This window comes from Pongo abelii, chromosome 17 (genome assembly GCF_028885655.2).
Source record: "Pongo abelii isolate AG06213 chromosome 17, NHGRI_mPonAbe1-v2.0_pri, whole genome shotgun sequence".
Classification (NCBI taxonomy): Eukaryota; Metazoa; Chordata; class Mammalia; order Primates; family Hominidae; genus Pongo; species Pongo abelii.
The window spans coordinates 37,903,562-37,920,006 of NC_072002.2; the positions used below are offsets into that span (position 1 = coordinate 37,903,562).

The window sequence follows — 16,445 nt, forward strand, 5'->3', positions numbered from 1 at the left end:
AAGCAAACAATCAAGTCAGTCTGGATTCAAGAGTAGAGACTAGCCTCCAGGGCAAACAGCATCCACCTTTTGATGGGTGAAATGGCAGGCACAGAGAGAGAGAGAAGGAATTGATGGCAGTCATCATTGGAGACTATTTATCACTTTTCTATTGTAAATATCTTCTAGTTTTAACTTTTCACTTTTTAAAGGTGTCTTTGATGAAGCAAACTTCTTTATATTTTATTTATTTATTTATTTTTTGTAGAGACGAGGTTTCACGATGTTGCTCAGGCTGGTCACCAACTCCCTGGGCTCAAGGAAACAAAATTCTTTTTTTTTTTTTTTTTTTTTTTTTTTTTGAGACAGAGTCTTGCTCTGTTGCCCAGGATGGAGTGCAGTGGTGCAATTTCAGCTCACTGCAACCTTCGCCTCCCAGGCTCAAGCAATTCTCGTATCTCAGTTACAGGCGTGTCCCACCATGCCCAGCTAAAGGAAGCAAAATTCTTAATTTTAACTTAGTCAGATTTATCCATCTCTTCTTTTGTAGTCAATGCTTTTTGTATCTTGGGTTAAGAAACCTTTCCTTGCTCTCAGTTCTAAAAGGTAGACACCCTTTTTTCTACTATGAGAGTTTGAAGTTTTATTTTTCACGTATAAGTCCTTATTTCATCTGAAGTTGAATTGCGTTTGTGACTTGAGTAGAACTCTGATTTTATTATTTCCCCCCGGATCTAGAATATTCCTTCTTTTCCCAGTGGTCTGACATACCACCTATGTTATCTACTAAAGCTTCTTAACTGTATGGGCTGTCTGTTCTGTCCCATAGGTCTGTTTGTCTCATTTTGCCTTTCCTTAATTACAATAGCTTCATAATAAGCCCCGATTCCTTGAAGGGCAAGTTTCCTCCTCCCGGTCTTCTTCAGCAATATCTTGGTCCTTTAAAGTTTCATATAAATTTTAGAATTATCCTACTGTACTTTAAAAAAGTCCTTATTCAGGTTTTCACTGGCATAATATTGTCTCTATAGCTTAATTTGGGGAGAACTGATAAGTTTTTGATATTATCTTCTAGCTAACTCTCCATTTATATAGATTTTCAAAATTCTGTTAATGCTGTTTAAAATTTTTATTTGTCAGATTTCTTTTGAGATACTTGATGTTGTCTGAGACTATTATAAATGGCATTTTCTCTTTAAATTTTCTAGTTGTTTGCTGCTATTCTACAGAGATGCAATGACTTTTGTATTTTAATCTCACATCCAGCTACCTTGCTAAAAATCTCCCAGTAATTCTAAAATTCTCTTTAGCAGATATATTTGGGTCTTTATTTTCTTTTTTTCTCATTTCCTTTTTTTTTTTTTTTCAGAGTCAAGTTCTCACCCTGTTGCCCAGGCTGGAGTGCAATTGTGTGATCATAGCTCACTATACTACAGCCTCAAGCTCCTGGGCTCAAGCAATCCATCCTAGTCTCCCAAGTAGCTGGACTGCAGACACATACCACCACACCTGGCTAATTTAAAAAAAAAATGTTTTTCTTGCTATGTTGCCCAGGCTGGTCTCAAACTCCTGGCCTCAAGTGATTCTCCTGCCTCAGTCTCCCAAAGTGCTGGGATTACAGGTGTAAGCCACTGTGCCTGGCTTCATTTGGAGGTTTTTTTTTTTCTTTTTTTGAGACAGGGTCTTGCTCTGTTGCCCAGACTGGAGTCCAGTGGTACAATCTTGGCTTACTGCAACCTCAGCCTCCTAGGCTCAAGCGATCCTCCCACCTCAGCCTCCCAAGTAGCTATGACTACAGGCAGGCACCACCACACCCAGCTAATATTTTTGTATTTTTAGTAGAGACGGGGTTTCTCCATGTTGCCGAGGCTGCTCTCGAACTCCTGGACTCAAGCAATCCGCCCACCTTGGTCTCCCAAAGTGTAGGGATTACAGGCATGAGCCACTGTGCCCAGCCTCATGTGGAGTTTTAATGTAAATAATTTTATCTTCTTTAAATAAATAATACGTTTTTTTTCTTGCATATGCTTCTTTATTCATTACTTTTATTTTATTTTATTATTATTATACCTTAAGTTTTAGGGTACATGTGCACAATGTGCAGGTTAGTTACATATGTATACACGTGCCATGCTGGTGTGCTGCACCCATTAACTCGTCATTTAGCATTAGGTATTTCTCCTAAAGCTATCCCTCCCCCCTCCCCCCACCCCACAACAGTCCCCAGAATGTGATGTTCCCCTTCCTGTGTCCATGTGTTCTCATTGTTCAATTCCCACCTATGAGTGAGAATATGCGGTGTTTGGTTTTTTGTTCTTGCGAAAGTTTACTGAGAATGATGATTTCCAATTTCATCCATGTCCCTACAAAGGACATGAACTCATCATTTTCTATGGCTGCATAGTATTCCATGGTGTATATGTGCCACATTTTTTTAATCCAGTCTATCATTGTTGGACATTTGGGTTGGTTCCAAGTCTTTGCTATTGTGAATAGTGCTGCAATAAACATATGTGTGCATATGTCTTTATAGCAGCATGATTTATAGTCCTTTGGGTATATACCCAGTAATGGGATGGCTGGGTCAAATGGTATTTGTAGTCCTAGATCCCTGAGGAATCGCCACACTGACTTCCACAATGGTTGAACTAGTTTACAGTCCCACCAACAGTGTAAAAGTGTTCCTATTTCTCCACATCCTCTCATAAATAATGTTTTATTTCCTTTATTCCAAATGTTATACATCTGTTTTTTTCTCCTGCCTTTAAAAAATCCTTCTTGTTCTTGCCTCTTGCCCATTTTTTACTTTCAATTCTTGTGGAAAACATCAGGTTGAGTCAGAAGTAGCAGAGACTTATAAATACATAAGCCCTTTTATTTTGTGTACACCCATGAAGCAGTAAAGTTGGTATAAGCGTCCGTTGGAAGATATGGCTACAGAAAAAATAAAGTGGCCTGTCCCAGTGATACTCAATGATCTTCCATCTGAGAAGTCCCATGGATTCTTTTCTCTTCTGCTCCACAAGTTTGATTGTCTTTTCTTTCTTTCTTTCTTTCTTTTTTTTTTTTCTGGTGGATTAGCCAGCCAGACTCAGTTTAGATGATCTCAATTTTGTTGGCAACATCCAAAACATTGTCATCAGGAGCCAGTCGAACATATGCCTTCTTCTCTCCATCAGGCCTAATCAGGGTGTTGACTTTCGCCACATCAATGTCACAGAGCTTCTTCACAGCCTGTTTGATTTGGTGTTTGTTGGCTTTAACATCCACAATGAACACAAGTGTGTTGCTGTCTTCTATCTTCTTCATGGCGGACTCAGTGGTCAGCAGAAACTTGATGATAGCATAGTGATCAAGCTTGTTCTCCTGGGGGCGCTCTGCCGGGGATATTTGGGCTGCCTCTGGAGTCGCCGTGTCGTGGGCCGCCGGAAGGTGGGTGACATGCGGATCTTCTGTTTTTGTGTGGCTGTGGACACCTTTAAACACTGCCTTCTTGGCCTTCAAAGCCTTTGTTTTGGGTTCAGCTTTAGGAGGGACAGGAGTTTCCTTCTTTGCCTTCGGCGCCATCTTGTGAAAAGACCGCAAGTTTGATTTTCAAAAGTATTGTCAGGTATTGCACTTTTAAAAAGCCCCACGAGGTTGTCTTCTCTTAAAACCCTGTTGCTTGTTGCCAAGGCTTTACTTGCAGGATTAGTCATAACTTTGGCCTCCCTGAGAAAGTTCTTCAACCTCAAGTCTACTTATCTAGGTAGCATTTCCACATAGACTTAATTCTCCATGAAGACCTCAAGAAAAATGATTGAGAAGGCTGGATAGAGTTTTAACACTTAAGAAAGTCATTCTTCTGATTTTTTTTTTCACTTCTAGATCCACAGTCTGATTTCCTTTAGGGCACTACTAAATTCTTTTTGATTCTTCATATAGGTTGATTTGCAGTAAATATGACATTGAGATGTAAGGTAAAAATTACTGAAACTTCAGGAGTAAAACAAATGAAAGAAAAGAGAAGGAATATTTTAATAAAACGATTTGAATAAAAAACTTTCACCCTGACCATTTAAGAGTAACTTAAAGAAGCCAAACTTTCTAATTATTAATTTTTAAATATATTATTAAATTTTTAGAATAAATTTTTCTTTCTTTTTAAAGTCAATGTTTACACTGATCTTTTTATTTTTCAAACAGAAAGTGTATGTTACACTTTTGCTTGTTAATGTTTAACTTAAGCTTGTGGACTCTTCGTTAGAAATTATTTTATATGGCAAAAAATTTATCACCTAAACTTGGCTAATACAAAGTTAATCCAGAAAAACCATCATCTAGGGCATTACTGGTTTGACAAGTTGTTTTTGTAGATTCTTTGCTGTCTGTCAAGGTTTTTTCCAATAGCCTTTAGAAATAAACAGAAAGTTTGACTCATTTTTATTACCTGGGCAAAGCTTGCTCCTTGGAATTCACCTTTAACTTATGTATCTATTATATCAGTCAGACTTCCAAATGTCAGTGTTGACACTAGCCTGTATAATTGTGATGCTGTCTTGCCTATACACTTATTTTCTAAATATATGCTTTCAAATTATTTATTGCTCAGACTCGAAGTATATATTTGATATATATAGTTTTTAGTGCCTACTAATTGTGAGATCAAGGGCTAACGTGAGTGCTAAAGCTCCTGAGCCTGTGTTCTTACCCAGTCTGCTGAACGACATGGACAGGAGCGGCAGAAGGACTGGTATATCAGCAGAAAGGCTAAGATGATTCTAAATGAAAGAGGCCTTCAGGCTACTGTGAAGGCTACCATTTAAAACGAATTACAGGAAATAACGTATGTTAGTGATTATGCACGGATGTGTAATAAACCAGAGTTGTAGCTGTTAGAGAGTTACAGGGTAGTGTTAACTTGTTATCCCTGGATCCTGGACTTAGGTCCTGATTCTACCATTGACCAGTGGTGTGGTTCTTGGGAAAATTACTTAACATTCCACCCTCTTTCCTCATCTGCAAAATAGAGGTGATAATAATAATCTTAGTATGCAAATGTAAACTGGGTGGTGCCCAGTGCATAACAGGTGCTCTACAAATCTTCATCTTAATTATTATTATTACTTTGAAATTGAGAATCACTCTAACAACCTAGAAAGCACCTTCTGCATTCCTCACGTCTATAATGTGGAGATGGAGATAAATGCAAATCATAAGCTTTCCCATTTTGGGGAGAGATTTTGCTTCTAGCCAGATGTAAATCTTCTAAACTTTGAGGAATAATAATTAAATTCCCTCATCGAATAACTAAATATTCTGGTAAAATGTTCTCTAGGGAGAAATAAAGATCATAGAAGGGAAAATACTAATAGTAAATGTTTAGATGTCCTAGCTTAAAAGTTATTCATGGCTGGGCGCGGTGGTTCATGCCTGTAATCCCAGCACTTTGGGAGGCCAAGGCAGGCGGATCACCTGAGGTCAGGAGTTCAAGACCAGCCTGACCAACATGGAGAAACCCTGTCTCTAATAAAAGTACAAAATTAGCCGGGTGTGATGGTGCATGCCTGTAATCCCAGCTACTCGGGAGGCTGAGGCAGGAGAATCGCTTGAACCTGGGAAGCGGAGGTGGTGGTGAGCCGAGATCATGCCATTGCACTCCAACCTGGGCAACAAGAGTAAAACTCCGTCTTTAAAAAAAAAAAAAAAAAGTTATTCATTAAGCACCATATTATGACAATGCATTTTATAGAAAGAATCAACATTTTTGAGAAATGGCTGATGGAATTATTCCTTGGTTGAGTTTCTAGGGTGTGCAAGGCAGTGTGTTGGGTTGAAGTGATAGAGGGAAGAGCGGGAAACACATGGTCTCCGACCTCAGGAAGTGGCGGGGACACATACACCCAAGGCGCTGCTTCTGAGTTATAGAAATATTTTTGTATAATGTCAAAAGATAAAGATCTACACAGATACCTCACCATGCATGAAAGAACCATGAGTTACATACTAGATGAAAACGTGGTCACACCTTTGGTTACATACCGGGATCAAACTTCACTCTGAATACTTAAGAATTAACTTCTAAGATGCTGGCTAGGGGCAGAGCTGCCTCTTTGTCACAGCACATTCCTTGGGAGGCTGTGGGTATAAGTTTGCCTCTTTGTCCCCCTCCTATGTGATGGTTATACTCTAAGAGCATTTCGTTTGGGAGCAGATAGTTCAGTATGTGAAGTCCACCCCTGGGAAGCATGATCCTCTGACCCACTTAAAATACATTCGACATAGAAGAAAGGCCTATGTTCAGGTTTTAGATGGTAAATGGCTGCAAAACTATGCAAAAGCCAAACCAAAACAAAAACCAGAATTAAAAGAATCTGCCTAGCAAGAAAAAGAGTAATTCAATAAGAAGTTGGAGATTATAATACCAAACAGATTATCACTGCAGGTAAAAATGGATCCCCATTTACTTATTGAATTAATTACTGACTTCTCAGTGCTGGTATTCACAGTCAGCCACATCTCTCCATGTACCTGGCAAGCCTTGTCTCTCAATGCTTGTCCTCAAAGGTGAAACGAGACCAGCCGGCCCCTGTGCCTTTGCTTGTGCTGGTTCCTCTACCTGGAATGCTTTACCTGTTTGTGCTCACTGCCACTTACCAAAGTCCTGTCCGTCCTCCCAGGCACTGGACATGCCTTCTCTTCCACCATGGAGTATCTACCGCCATTGGCCGCAGCCGTGTACTCCATGGAGGCACTTGCTGTACACCCCTTCCCTGATGGTTGTTTGGATCCTTGATGCCCCACTGGGACTGTGGGGAGGGATCTTTTTTGTACCCCAGTGCCACACACAGAATTGCACGGAGGATGACTTAATGAGTGAAGTGGATTTGTTGAAGTGAAAACCTCTTTTCATCCCAAATACAACAGGCTCTTCTTGAAGTGTTGTATGAAACAAAAACATAGCTGTAAAGATGGAAGATAAATAGACCCCATATCCTAAAAACACCATAATCAGAGGCATAAATCGGTGATAAGGTTTAAGATAAATGAAAAAGAGAAAGCCTTACTACTGTCTTCAAAATACATTCCAGTGAATTTTAACAGCTGACATCTCTAAGCTGTTGTTTGGTTCCCTGTATTTGCTATATGGATAAGAAAAAATTACTTGAAAGTAAAAACAAAAAACAAAAAACAAAAAACAAAAAAACAAAAAAAACCACTTTTTTAAATTTCAGGGCCAGTTCTGTGACTATTGCAATTCTGAGGACCCCAGGAAAGCACATCCTGTCACCAATGCCATCGATGGATCTGAACGTTGGTGGCAAAGCCCTCCCCTGTCCTCAGGCACACAGTACAACAGAGTCAACCTCACCTTGGATCTCGGGCAGGTGAGCTACACTTTTAACTGGAATGGGAACATGAGCTTAGATCACTGTTTGTATGGGGATTTCTGATATAATAATTATTGTAAAAAAAAACAAACTTCAGTTTTAATCCCCTAATCATTGTTAAACGTGTTACATTAATATTTGCTTCCCTTAAAACCCAGAACAGGCCAGGCACAGTGGCTCACGCCTGTAATCCCAGCACTTTGGGAGGCCGTGGTGGGTGGATCACTTGAAGTCAGGAGTTTGAGACTAGCCTGACCAACATGGTGAAACCCCATCTCTACTACAAATACAAAAATTAGCTGGGTGTGGTGGTGGATGCCTGTAATCCCAGCTACTTGGGAGGCTGAGGCAGGAGAATCGCTTGAACCTGGGAGGTAGAGGTTGCAGTGAGCCAAGATCGTGCCATTGCACTCCAGCCTGGGCAACAGAGAGAGACTCCATCTCAAAACAAAAACAAAAACAAAGCCCGGAACAGTGCCTGGCAGCATGCAGATAGATGCCCATCCCTGTCTATTAAATGAGATTAAAAAAATAATTGTAAATAGTTTCATTGGCAAAGATATTTTTATTATTATTTTTAATTGTGGTAAAAGAGACACAACATAAAATTTGTCATCCTAACCATTTTTAAGTATATGGTTCAGTGGTATTATGTACATCGGCATCATTGTGCAACCATCGCCATCATCCATCTCTAGAACCCTTTTCATCTTGCAAAACTGAAACTCTGTTCCCATTAAACAGCAACTCCCCATTCCCCTTTCTCCTGCCGCTCGCAGCCAACATTCTACTTCTCTTACTGTGAATTGACAACTCTAGGAAGCTCATATAAGTGGAATCATATAGTATTTGTCTTTTTGTGACTGGCTTCTTTAACTTGGCATGATTTTTTAAGGTCTTGAAAACACCAGGGAAAGTGAAAGAAGCTAGGCATAAAAGACTATCTTATATGATTCCATTTATGTGGAATGTCCTGATAGGCAAATCTATAGAGAGAAAAGTAGCTTAGTGGCTGTCTAGGGCTAGGGGTGTTGGAGGAAATTGGGGAGTGACTACTAATAGGTATGTTTTTGGAGAGAGGGTGATGAAAATGTTCTAAAATTGACTGTGATGATGGTTGGACAACTCTGTGAATATGCCAAAGACCATTGGCATGTACACTTTATATGGGCGAACGGTATGGTATGTGAATTGTATCTCAATAAAACTGTTAAAAAAAAGGATTCATGGAAAGAGTGTTGCAAGAGAAAAAAAAGGAGGGAGAAAATAACTGTGTCAAATACGGTTGATAAGCCACGTAACAAAACACTGATAACTGACCAGTAAACGACCATTGGATTTGGCAGTGTGGAGATCACCGGTGACTTTGGTAAGAGAGAACTGAAAAGTTAACTGTAGGGAAATTAAGAGAGAATGTCAGAGGAATTGAAGCACCTAATGCAGAAATCAATTTTAAGAGTTCTGCTCAATGGGGCAAAAAGAAATGGGGGAGAATCATTGAAAAGCCAGGTGGAGAGATTTCTTTGTTTATGATAGAGATAGCAACATGCTTGTGTGCTTGTGTGCAGATGGTAACGTAAACAGCAGGAGGAAGACTGTAGCTATTATTAGAACATTTTCATAACTGAGTTTGTTATGTCAATACTAATACTAAAACTAATGCTAATACTAATATTAATGTTTATACTATTCTTTTTGCTGGGAACAGTTAAGCAGAGTACAGTTCATATAAAAAATACTACTTGAAAGAAAGAAAAAGGTAAATGCATCCCATAGCATAGAAATGGAATGATACTGAGATTTCTTAGAATGAATGTGTTCTTTTCATTTTGATTGGGCAGTTTTGTGACAGAAGGGCTTTCAACCTCTTTAGTCCATGTGTTGTGCTAAATTAGACCTCTCCTGAGAATATTTTCACCATTAATTTGTGTCTTCAGGAATTCACAGAGAGCCTTCATGGTTCAAAAGACTCTATAAGACTCCTTTCAACTATAAGTTAGTTTATCCCTCTGATACCTAACCACTAGCATTCATTCAGTAGCTTCTGACAATCCTAACCAAGAATTACCTACCATATCACTTTTTTTTTTTTAGACAGGGTCTCACTCTATTGCTCAGGCTGAAGTGCAGTGGTGCAATCTTGGCTTACTGCAACCTCTGCCTCCCAGGCTCAAGTGATGCTGGTGCGTCAGCCTCCCAAGTAGCTGGGACTACAGGCATGTGCCACCACGCCTGGCTAACTTTTTGTATTTTAAGTAGAGACAGGGTTTCACCATGTTGCCCAGGCTGGTCTCGAATTACTGAGCTCAGGCAATCCGCCCACCTAGGCCTCCCAAAGTACTAAGATTATAGGTGTGAGCCACCGTGACCGGCCTATACCACTTATTTAACTGAGGGTTTTTATAGTTAACAGGGAATTTTAATCCTTCAAAATGACCCATACTGAACTTACCCATGTCTGCTGGCTTGTTCTTTTTTCTTTAGAACTTTTTTTTTTAAACCTACTTTAAAAGCCTCCTTTTGATGTACTGAAAAATTCCCTAATTAAGACAATTAAGAAAACATCAACATAGGAACAGTTCAGTACTTTGCTGGTTGCTGACAAACATGAGTCATGGTATGCATATTCATAAGGTCTGTGTCCACCCACCTGCTCTGCTCTGCGAGGCTGCTGAGAATGTGGGTTCTGGAGTCAGCCTGGCTGTTTGTCCTGATTGCTCTGCTCACTTGCTGTGTGGCCTTAACAAATATATTTATCTGCTGCCTGCCTCAGTTTCCTCATTTATAAAATGAGATAATTGTGCATACCTCATAAGATTATTATGAGTTCTAAATGAGTTAATTGCTTCCTTTAAAACCTCTTTAGAGCAGTCGTATTTTTTATTTAAGAAAATAAAGTGAACTTTAATAAACTCTCATTAAAAAGAACAGACTGATCACATTTGTGCCTCTAGAAAACACTACCTATAATACTGTAGAAAATATTCTAAGGAAGTCTAGGAGCAGGAAAAGCACGATCAGTTATGTCAGACTGAAGACATTTCTTTCCTCTTCTGTGTTGGAGCATGACATGTTTTAACAAGCATGTTGTGTCTTGTAAGATTCCTATTTTTTGCCCCATTGGTAAGATCTGTGTTTTCTTCCTTTTGCTGGAATTAACCATGAGAATGTCACTGAGAGGTTAGATTTCATAATTAATAGTAACATTAAGACCTTAGAAGAAGAGAAGTGGGAATTTTGATGCATGGTTGAGAAATAAAATACAGATCATAAATTTGTTACTACAAAATCACTTCTTTTCACCTGCTAAGAACTGAAATTTGATTTTGATGTGCTGTCGTCAATTTGACAGCTTATGCTGTTGTGAGGGTCTTGTTTTCTTTTAGACTAGTTGGTGTTTTTCATTGTTTTTTTTTGGCCAATAAGTTTGACAAATAAAAACATTACCTTCTGGACTTGATCTTTTTTTTTTTTTTTTTTTTTTTGAGACAGAGTCTCACTCTGTCACCCAAGCTGGAGAGCAGTGGCATGATATCGGCTCACTGCAACCTCCATCTCCCGGGTTCAAGTGATTGCCTTACCTCAGCCTCCCAAATAGCTGGGATTACAGGTGCCCGCCACCACACCTAGTTAATTTTTTTTTTTTTTTTTTAGTAGAGACAGGGTTTCACCATGTTGGCCAGGCTGGTCTCGAACTCCTGACCTCAGGTGATCCGCCCACCTCGGCCTCCCAAAGTGCTGGGGTTACAGGCGTGAGTCACCGTGCCTGGCCCACAGACTTGATCTTAAAGGACAGTTTCCCCTTAAAAGGTGGTAAATGTAAGACAGTTCTGTGATTCACTAGAGGCATCATACTTTCTGAGGTTGTTCAAGTTCATTTAATTATACATTATGCGGTAGTTTCAGGCTATAGAATGAGAACACGATGTCTTTCAGGAAGCTTTTGTATCATCTGGCCAGATATAATGAGTTCATTTTTACATTTAAAGCATGTGGATGTCCAATTTTTAAAAGGAGAATCTTTGGAATCTAGGAAGCTTTGTTCTGCCTGGATTCCTGGTAGGGCATGGGCTTTGGAGATCTCTCCCGTGAGATCGGAAGGTGTAGCGATGGGATCTACATACACACTCTGGACTTCCTCCAGAATCCAAACTCCAGAGTTCTACTCTATGGGCTCCCTATGTTCGCCCTCCAGCTCCCTCCCCAGGGTGAGGTATAGAGAAAAACACGAGGAGATGGGTGTGGAGGGAGTTCCTATGGTCCATGACTTCAGCCCCTGCAGAGCAAGCCTGACTCATTGTGTTCCAGGGAACAACAACAAAATTATCTGAAGAATTTTGAGGCTTGTATGAAATGTGTAATGTTTTCAAGAGTATTATTTTGTTATTTAAACCTGTTAGTAGTAAAAATAAACAAAGACAATCCCTCACCCCCAACACCAAGCCCTGAAAAGGATTGAGTGTTGGCTTCAGAGGATGGGGGTGTGAGGAGAGAAGGTGATGTTGCCCCTGCTCTGCAGGGCTGCGGGGGAGTGAGGCCTGGAGACAGCAGATGTGGCTGCAGGAGCAGAGCTGCTGAGATGGTCCTTTGGGCCTCATGGAGGCAAAGGCTGTGATGTCCACGCCTCCCCGGTGCCCCTCTGAGTGGCAGCTGGGATGGATAGTTCCCACACCTGTTCCCTTTTCCCATCTCAAGGGCCTGCATCTGACTCTGCTTCCTGTCTGAAGGCTCTTTCTAGAGCCATAGGAGCTTCTAAAAGCTGTATCTAGAGCAGCCTGCAAGCCCAGCACTTAATGCGCCAAAGGACAATCCTCATCCCAAGAGGGATGGTAGTTGGTGGGAAAATACCGCATTTCCCCGCCTCTCAATGGGCCAGTTCTAAAGTGCCTTCTACATAATTCCTCAGAGTGTCCCTGGTGGGATGGAGCCATGGTTGGGTTGCTCTAGTGGCAACCTACTCATTAACACATTGATTTTTGGCTTTTCTCCCTCCCTTATGTTCCTCTCTCCCCAGTTTGTGCTTCTTGAGGTCAACTCTTAAATAAACGACCCCTACTCAAGTCTTTGCCTCAGGGCTTTAGAGAGAACCCAAACTAAGACAGAAGAAAGAGAGTCCAGATGGACATAGTGGTTCATACCTGCAGCCCCAACCACTCAGGAGGCTGAGGCATGAGGATCACTTGAGCACAGGAGTTAAATCCAGCCTGGGCAACTCAGTGAGACCCCATCTCTAAATAAATAAATACACAAATAAGGAAAGGAAGCCTAGATTGAGACCCTGAAACCCCCTGCAGGTGTTAACACAGGCAAATACTATGAAAATGTTATTTAAAATGCAAAAAATAGAAAATTCAGAAATTGTTTCTAAAGCTCCAAGGTTAAATGTAATAGGGGAAACTGCGTTATAAATTTTAAGGAAAAATATTAATAGGTCACAGGAGAAATGCCCCATTACTCTACCTTTCTAATTTTTCATGAATTCATCACAGACAGTGAACTCCCCAGGAGCCAGTTGCAAATACAGGATCCAATCATCTGAGAGTGAATTCAGTATGTAGTTACATTCTAGAATCTTTTTTTTTTTTCTGATTCCCTTCAACTTTTATGAGACTTTGGTGGGTGAATCCAAAACATTCTTTGTAGCTGACTCAGATGTGGAGGGAGGCCTGGGCTAGTTTCCGATACTTTTTGGGGTTGAGGACTTTGGAGATTAACTTGGCTCTACAGATGGTTGGCTGATGAGGTCACTAAGGAGGGTGACTCAGCTGGGTCCCTGGGTGGACACAGCCCAATCCAGAAGGTGGATGGCTCTTGGTTTTGACCCAGTCTTTCTGGATTCCTGAGGAATTGTGTAGACTATAAGCTTCAGGAGGCCAAGGACTATGTCTTGTTTTGTTCACTGTGTTCCTTTCACTACATGATGTTTTGCTCCCAACATCTTGCACAGTGTTTAGCATACAATAGTTGTTTAATAAATATTTGCTGAGTTAATGTAGAATGAAACAAGGATGACCAGCATCAGTCTGAACTTTCCCAGGGTATAGTAGTAATGGAAACATATCGCTGTGAGACCAAATCTCTGGGTGAGGGTGGAAGAGTTTTAGCTCTGTAATTAATTACGGTTTGTTCCATTTATGACACTTGAGTCTCTCTGCAACATTTTAAGAGTATTGTATAACTATAACAAAATTAGAAAATACTGAAGATTATATTTAGAACAACTTTGCTATTAATAAATGGTTTTTTTTTTTTTTTTTTTTTCTTGAGATGGAGTCTCACTCTGTCGCCAGGCTGGAGTGCAGTGGCGTGATCTCGGCTGACTGCAACCTCCGCCTCCTGGGTTCAAGTGATTCTCCTGCCTCAGCCTCCCGAGTAGCTGGGACTACAGGCGCGGACCACCACACCCAGCTAATTTTTTTGTATTTTTAGTAGAGATGGGGTTTCACCATGTTGACCAGGATGGTCTTGATTTCTTGACTTCGTGATCCACCCACCTCGGCCTCCCAAAGTGCTGGGTTTACAGGCATGAGCCAATAAATGTGTTATTAATGAACATCATCATGAGGCACAGCCCTTGAAGTCAAACAATTCATTAGTGGGTAGAAAAACAGGTGCCAATAAAATCCTCTGGGCTACTAGGGATAGAATATTATCCTCTATGGTCCTTTAGTAACTTCAAAGTGTTAATCTGGGGTGCTTTGAAGTAATTTATACATTAGGAAGAATCTGGAATTGGGTGTTTTCTTTTAATACATGAAAAACTCATTCTGGGTGCAGTGTCTCATGTCTGTAATCTCAGCACTTTGGGAGGCCAAGGTGGGAGGATTGCTTGAGGCCAGGAGTTCAAGATCAGCCTGGGTAACACTGTGAAAGACCATCTCTATAAAAAAATAAAATAATTAGCCAGGCATGGTGGCACGCACTTGTAGTCCCAGCAACTCAGGAGGCTAAGGTGGGAGGACTGCTTGAGCCCAGGAGTTGGAGGCTGCAGTGAGCTATGATAGCACCAGTGAACTCCAGCCTGGGTGACAGAGTAAGACCCTGCCTCTATTAAAAAAAAAAAATCTCTCTCTCTTTCTCTGTATATATATATACACACATTCTATCGGTTCTGTTTCTCTGGAGAACGCTGATTAATACTGTGGCTAAATACAATGAAGGTATATTTCTCATCATGTCCAAACACAGCTGATCTTGGTTAAGCAGTTCCCCTCCAAACAGTGGTTCAAAGACTTAAACTCCTTCCATAATTGGGTCTGCCATTTTCAACACGTGGGTTCCCAAGGTTGCCCCATGGGTCCTCTTTATTCTAAACAGCCCGAATGAGGAAAGGACATGGATGATTCTGTGTGGGAGGTTTGTGGGGGCAAGACTAGAAGTGGCACATCAGCTCAGTAGCTTGATATTGGCCATGGTGGGAGCATTTACACTATGGAAATCAGCAAATGTTACAAATCAGGGCTGCTCCTTTCCAAGAGCCAGTTTACCCAATATCTCTCTCGGTCTCTTCCATATCCCTCCACTTCCCTCTCCCTCCCCACTTACCATTTAGTAAACTCATTATGTCTTGTGCCGTATTATCTCTAGAGTCTGGCTCCTCCTCCCCCTTGATACTGCACTATTGTAGTGGAGCCCATGGCAGCTCTCCCCGTGATTAGTCCACCAGTCTTCTAACTGATTTCCCAGCATCTACTCTCAGCTCACCCTGTTTTAGAATCAGCCTGAAAGGAACAGAATCCATAGTGGTGAGGTAAGAAAGATTAGAAACAATCAGGTTGGCAGTCTTCCAAGGGTCTACCTATCAATCAATCTTCTCATTGCTACCAGCGCAAAACAAAGATCTCAGTGTGTTGTTCTCCCTGATTAGTATCCTTTAGTGGTTTTCTATTACTTTTGGAATAAAGTCCAAGTTTCTTAACATGGCACATACGCTCCTTCAGTCTAGCCCCTAGACTTTTTGGCAGCCTCATCTTAAATGGCACTTTCTCCTGCAAGCCCTGTGCTATGTCAGTAGGGACCTAACTGTAATTCCCTGGATATTCCATGATGTTCCCTGGTTCTGGACATTATTTTGGTGCTATTCACAGTTCTTGGAATTCCTTCCCACCTTGCCTAGTCTGGCTATCTTCTTCCCAATATAACTCAAATATTGCCTGCTGGAAACCCTTCCTGGCTGCCTGCTTCCCTCTGAGCTGTTTCTGTTTACTCAGAGGCACTTGCTAAGCTGTGTTGTAAAGGCTGATCCACCATGTGCTCCTTAAGCTCAGCGGCTGTGTGAACATATTCTTTTTGTATCCATGGGGCTTAAAAGTCCTGGAATATACTGTGTCCTCCACTAAGATGGAATTAAATGGAAATGTGAATTCCAATACTGTTGTTTTCTTATTATTCCACTGAATTATATGTCTTGCTATCATCATGGACAGCTCTGCTCTATTTTAAGCTAACATTTACATTTGTTGGTTTTCATAAAACTAGCACCACAAATATAACAGACATAACAGAAAATGAATTAAATATGTTTCCTTCCAAAACACTCAGTAGGCTGTAGGCAGTCAACATAAATCCAAGAAATAGGAACAAAGATAAAAACTGTACTAGGGAACAGTAACACTAGGAAACAAAACACTTTCTTCTGGAATGTTCTCTCACTCTATACAGATAGAAGTTAAGATGATAAAATGATAAAAGGAGGTCACTGTGACCTCCTTGGTGAGTCCTACGATGCAACTTTGGGTCAACACACAATTATGACTGGCATTTGGCCACTTCCCACGATTAGGCCATTGTAAAGTCGTCAGAGGGATCTTTCTCATCACGAAGGGTGAAAACCAGAGTTTGGCATCACATGGGAAAGGGCAGTCTGTGGGCTGGGGAGAGGAACCAGAGCAGGTAGCCTGGGGGCTGCTGAATCAGCCCACGTCTTATGGGTTTCTTGTATAACTCGACAGCAGACATGCAGACGAGGTTCATTTCTTGAGAATGCCCAGGACCATGGCTCATGTGGCCCATGCTGATGAGAGAAAAATGAGCAGTACAATGCCCCTGGTGCCTTTTAGAAAAGGTTAATCCCATTTCTCTGAGGGCTGTCCATGT

The 16,445-nt window shown here is 40.9% G+C and overlaps 1 protein-coding gene and 1 pseudogene across 5 annotated transcripts in view; one reads left to right on the plus strand and one right to left on the minus strand.

The window, feature by feature from the left end:
• LAMA3 (laminin subunit alpha 3) overlaps window positions 1–16,445 on the plus strand; it is a 279,433-nt gene that overhangs the window by 18,055 nt on the left and 244,933 nt on the right. For all 5 annotated transcript variants that reach the window (XM_054537716.2, XM_063716859.1, XM_054537712.2 and 2 more), the window contains exon 2: window positions 7,194–7,346. In XM_054537716.2, the coding sequence (XP_054393691.2) occupies window positions 7,194–7,346 (153 nt within the window). The remainder of the gene's footprint in view (window positions 1–7,193; window positions 7,347–16,445) is intronic.
• The window catches only part of LOC100937164 (large ribosomal subunit protein uL23-like), a 53,899-nt pseudogene continuing 39,681 nt past the window's right edge, over window positions 2,228–16,445 (minus strand).